A 5,962-nucleotide genomic window follows, 5' to 3' on the forward strand; every position below is an offset into this window, starting at 1 on the left:
GGAGGAGAAGGGAGGAGGATTGGACACTGGGAAAGGATGAGAATGCTGGCCCAAACGTCGTTCCCGAGCATGTGACCTGGCTGCGATATGTGGACGATATCTTACTCGTCACACCCAGGCGTTTCAATCTTCAGCGCTTGCAGACGGCCTTAAACGAAGTGGAGCCCACCATTCAGTTTTCCCTAGAGGAAGAAATCCACGATTCTCTTCCTTTCCTGGACACACACATCTTTAAGTACGGTAACCAACTTGAATTCAAAGTGTATAGAAAGCCCACCAACAAAAATGATTTAATTCATTTCTACTCCCACCATGATATAAGGACCAAGAGAGGAGTAGTAATAGGCTTTTTCCTTAGGGCATTTAGGATATGTAGTGCAAAATACTTAGAAGAAGAGTGCAGGTTTATTAAAGAGACCTTTTTAACACTAAAATTTCCAGAATTTCTTTTAGATAATTGCAGACAGCAGGCCGCTAAGATTCGGGAAAGCCGTAGGCAGCAGGACAGCACAACAAGACGTCTCGTGTTGCCAACCGGCGACGTTGCCACCAACCTGACACGTCTTTTAAGAACCACCAACTTGGAAATAGTGTGCCAGACAAGCAGAACGATAAAAGACATCACGAAGACGGAAATACACAACAACCAGACACCGGGCACCAAAGCCGGTGTTTATCGTATTCCGTGTTCAGGATGTGATAAAGTTTACATCGGAGAAACGTCACGCGACCTGAATACACGAATACGTGAACACCGTTACGACGTCAGGCATGATGTCACCACCAATGCATGTGTGACACATAGAAACAAGGAAAACCATCTTATGGACTGGAAGAATGCAGAGCTGCTGATACGGGAACCAGACAAAATCCGCAGGAAGTGTTTAGAAGCAGCAATCATTCAAGGAACGAACACTATTAAACAAAACAGGGGCATGTTTAACATCTCGCCTCACATTATTCCCCTAATACCCATGGCCAGCAAAATATTAAATATCTAAACCACCCTTTGTGGACATTTCGCCCACGGACGTTTGGGCCAGCATTCTCATCCTTTCCCAGTGTCCAATCCCTCCCCCCTTCTCCTCCTCCTCCTCCTCCTCTTCCTCCTCCCCCTTTTCTCTCCCCGTTCCCTCCTTTCCCCTTATTTAATCTCAAGCATTTGTATCTCAACTTGTACTTGAAAAAGCTGTAATAAGCGAAACGTCGTACAAATAAAGGCTCCGTCCTCATATGGTGTTTATCTCGTCAATCTTGTCGGCAAACTGCCACTTTTAATCATATATATATATATATGTGTGTGGGTGTGTGTGTGTGTGTGTATATATATATTGTATATATACATATATATATATATATATAATATATGATGTGTGTGTGTGTGTGTGTGTGTGTGTGTGTGTGTGTGTGTGTGGTGTGTGGTGTGTGTGTGTGTGTGTGTATACATATATATGTATATAATATATATATATATATATATATATATATATATATATATATATATATATATGTGTGTGTTTTTGTGTGTACGTGAGCGTGCGTGTGTGTGTATGTGTGTGTGTGTGTGTGTGTGTGTGCGTGTGTGTGTGTGTGTGTGTGTGTGTGTGTGTGTGTATGTTTATATACGTATATATATATATAATATATATATATATGTATATACATATATATATATATACATATATGTATATATATATACATATATATACATAAACATATATATACATATATATATACATATATATGTATATTCATATATGTATTATATATATAGTATATATATATATATATATATATATATATATATATATATGTATATATGTAAATATATATACATATATATACATATATATATATATATTACAAAGGATTACAAAGGCGGAGCATGCCGACAGGAGACCTTTTGATCCATATCTAGGTCGTATGCGAAAAAAAAAATCATATTAATAATAAAACAATAAATAAAAACTATAATAATGTAAATAACAAATAAAATACATTAATAAATGCATAGTTATAGTTAAATAAACAAACAGGTAAATAGTAGATAATGATAAATTGACATATAACTAATAATAAATGAAAATCAGACAGACAAATGATAACAAAACAAAAACAAATAATATAAGATAAATTATAATCATTACAGCATCTTGCTTAGGTGTTTATCTAAATGGGTCTTAAAGCTTCGAACTTAACTACATTACACTACCTGTGCAGGAAGTTTATTCCATTCATTAACTACACGGTTGGCGAAGTTGTTTCTACCTACTTCCAATTTGAATCTATTTCCGGATAGTTTGAGGCCATTGTTTCTTGTCTGATTCTCATTCAATGTGAAAATTTGGTCACTTTTGATGTTGTCAATTCCCTTTAGGATCTTAAAGACCTGTATCAAGTCACCTCTGAGTCTACGCTTTTTTAGGGAAAACAGATTCATGTGTTTTAGTCGATTTTGGTATGATTTATTTTTGATATTTGGAATCAGTTTTGTGGCTCGCCGTTGTACTTTTTCCAGTCTGTCAATGTCTTTAATGAGATTCGGTGACCATACAGAAACAGCATATTCCAAATGTGGACGAACTAACGATTTATATAGCTTGTCAATGAGCGATGGACTTTTGAAATCAAAAGATCGCGCAATCAGTCCCAGAATCTTATTTGCTTTCTCAGAGGCTGAAATACACTGCTTGGATGATTTGAGGTCGTTACTGATAATTATGCAGAGATCTTTTTCACTATCCACTTTTGTTAACGAATTTCCAAATAACTTGTAATCGTACTTACTGTTATTTTTACCTATGTGCATTACCTTGCATTTACTTGTGTTAAATTTCATTAGCCACTTTTCAGACCATTGCTGTAATTTATCTAAATCTACTTGAATATCTAATTGGTTTGAGTGATTATTTGCCACTCCGCACAGTTTTGTATCATCAGCAAATTTGGAAACAGTAGATTTTAGTCCATGGTCTATATCATTTATATATACTATGAATAGAAGTGGCCCAAGAACGGAACCCTGAGGAACTCCACTTGCAACACTTTTCCATCCAGAAGTTTTTCATTTAAAACAACTCTCTGTTTCTGATCATTCAAACAATTACTAGTCACACCTAATAGGCTACCACTTATTACATGCAAAGCTCATTTAGTAAGTAGTCTTTCGTGTGGGACGGTATCAAAAGCTTTTGCAAAGTCTAGATATATTAAATCTATATTGTTTCTTTTGTCATAATTCGAGATAACTGTATTGTAGAATTCGAGTAAGTTAGTCACGCAAGAACGTTTCCGTCTGAAACCATGCTGGCTATCATTTATCAAACGGTTACTTTCTAAATGATGTTCGATAGCATCTCTGATGATAGTTTTCATTATTTTTCCTATAGCTATTTGGTTTCTTTTTGTCACCTTTTTTGAATATGGGAGTAACGTTAGCTAGCTTCCATTCTCTTGGGACATCTCCGGATATGATGGATTTCTTGAAAATAATTTCTAATGGAACAACAATCTCATTTTTCATTTCCTTTAAGATTCTTGGATGCCAACCGTCAGGCCCTGGTGTTTTATTAACTTTGAGTTTGTCTATACACCTTTTAATTTTTTCTTTTGTTATATTTACTGTAGTGAGTAAGTTTACCCCAGACTTTTCACAGGTTTCAGTTTGGAATTCACTTTGAGGTGTTTCGTTTACGAATACCGAGCTAAAATAATTGTTTAAGATATTACACATTCCTTCATTTGAATATTCAAGTTGACCGTCAGCAGATAATAGTGGACAATGTGATTCCTAACAACCTTTTTATCTCTAATGTAACTATAGAATTCTTTGGAATTCTCTTTGTACCATGTATATATATATTGGCACACAGGTAAGGTTTTATATATATATATATATATATATATATATATATATATATATATATATATATATATGGCTACCACCTTTATACAGTGGAAAAAGTCTTTGGTGTATAGATAGAGATAGCAATAGAAAATTAATACTTGGTAAACCCAACTTACCCAACCCAGCACAGCACCACAGCATCACAGCAGCACAGTTCAAGCAGGACACAGCTGCAACCCCTACAGAGACAAACATCTCCGCCCGTCGAGGCAGCCAGCTGCCTTCGCAGGACAAGGACGAAACAGATCCTCCTTGTTCGTAGCTAATGAACTTAGCCTCGCAGGGGAGTGGTGTGACGTCAGGGAGGTGTATGGAGGGAGGGATGGCCAAGCGAAGGCATGTGGAGGGTATGGAGGAATGGAAAGACGTGGAGGTATGTGAAAGTGGATGCAAGGATTGAGTGTGTGTGTGTGTGTGTGTGTGTGTGTGTGTGTGTGTGTGTGTGTGTGTGTGTGTGTGTGTGTGTGTGTGTGTGTGTGTGTGTGTGTGTGTGTGTGTGTGTGTGTGTGTGTGTGTGTGTGTGTGTGTGTGTGTGTGTGTTGTGTGTGTGTGTTGTGTGTGTATGTGTGTGTTGTGTGTGTGTGGTGTGTGTGTGTGTGTGTGTTGTGTGTGTGTGTTGTGTGTGTGTGTGTGTGTGTGTGTGTGTGTGTGTGTGTGTGTGTGTGTGTGTGTGTGTGTGTGTGTGTGTGTGTGTGTGTGTGTGTGTGTGTGTGTGTGTGTGTGTGTGTGTGTGTCTGTGTGTACTCCAGCCAGCACCAAATAATCCTTTTCATCTGGGGAAAGACATCAACAACAACAATGTAAAGGCTACCCCTTAGATTGGATGGACAATCTTGCATCACCTGTGGTGATTGAGAGACGGTTCTCGTAATGCCGAGTGTGGAGGAAGTTGCGATCCACCCCGCACAGCCAAAGCCAAAAGTTCGTGAGGGATTGGTGATGATTAAGGATTGGGAGTGGGAGCGACATATGATTAGGGACCGGGAGGGAGAGGTGGGGGAAGGAAGAGGAGGGAAGGGAGGAGGGGAAGGGAGGGGGTTGGAGCACCTAAGGGGGGAAGGGAAGGGGGAGAAGGAGGGGAAGGTAAAGGTAGGGAGGAAAAGGGAAGGAGGGAAAAGAGAACAAGAGGAGGAGGAGGAGGAGGACGAGAGCTAAGAGGAAGAGGTTCAGAATGAAGAGAAGACAAACGAGGGGACAATAAGGAAGAGGGTGAGGAAGGGTAGGATAAGGAGGAGGGGTAGGAGGAGGACGATGGTAAAGAGGAAGAGATTAAAGATGAGAGGAAGACACTGAAAATGAAGATAAGGATAAGGAAGAGAAGAAACAGGAAGAAGAGGAGGAAGATAAGGAAGAGGGAGGAGGAGGAGGAGGGAGAGAAGGCTGAGGCAGGTTTGTATAGAGATGTTAAGGCACCCCTATCAAAAACGAGTGAGGGGGGGGGGAGACGGGGAGAAGGGGAGTGAGATGGTGCCTTCCATGTGTATCCCATCCACCCACTCCATATGCGTGAAAACCATGACCCAACGTGACACTGACTCCCTTGTAGAGACTCTAAGTTCTGCGTTGAGTCTCCGCTCCATCTCCCTTCGGACTCCGTACCTTCCCATTGGCTCTCCAGTTCTCATACCAAGGTCTCTTGCCTTCTCACGGCCTTGTCCTACGCAAGGAGACGCCTCACGGTTCACCCAAAACAATAACGGGCCTCTGGATTTGAGAATCAGTGTTCGAACCCAGGCGAGACCGTCAGGTCTGGGAAAGAAGGGTCCAACTTTGCACTTCCCTTGGTTCCCGCGCCACTCTAGATTCACCGTGTCAGACTTGGGGTCCTGTTGACTTATGTCCCTGCAATTATGGGAACAGCAGAAGATACCCTCCACAAAGACGAAAATACCATATACTATATATATGGCTATGAAGGGGGGTTGGCAGTAATCTCTCCTCCGTGCCAATTGGTTTTCGGTGAGATATTTCTCTGGTGTCACCTTATTCATTATATTCGGTGAAGCCCAATATCAATAGGGTGGTCAATAGTCCACGCCGTCATTATGACGGTAC

General features: G+C 40.2%; 1 protein-coding gene across 1 annotated transcript in view; it reads left to right on the forward strand.

Annotated features, from left to right (window-relative positions):
• LOC143039304 (uncharacterized) overlaps positions 1-1,053 on the forward strand; it is an 11,365-nt gene extending 10,312 nt beyond the window's left edge. The window contains exons 5-6 of the mRNA XM_076209181.1: positions 69-240; positions 442-1,053. Of these exons, the coding sequence (XP_076065296.1) occupies positions 69-240; positions 442-1,001 (732 nt within the window). The 3' untranslated portion in view covers positions 1,002-1,053. The remainder of the gene's footprint in view (positions 1-68; positions 241-441) is intronic.
• The last annotated feature ends 4,909 nt before the right edge of the window (positions 1,054-5,962 follow it).

Source organism: Oratosquilla oratoria, chromosome 26 (assembly GCF_046742065.1).
Source record: "Oratosquilla oratoria isolate Oo_2021 chromosome 26, ASM4674206v1, whole genome shotgun sequence".
Lineage (NCBI taxonomy): Eukaryota > Metazoa > Arthropoda > Malacostraca > Stomatopoda > Squillidae > Oratosquilla > Oratosquilla oratoria.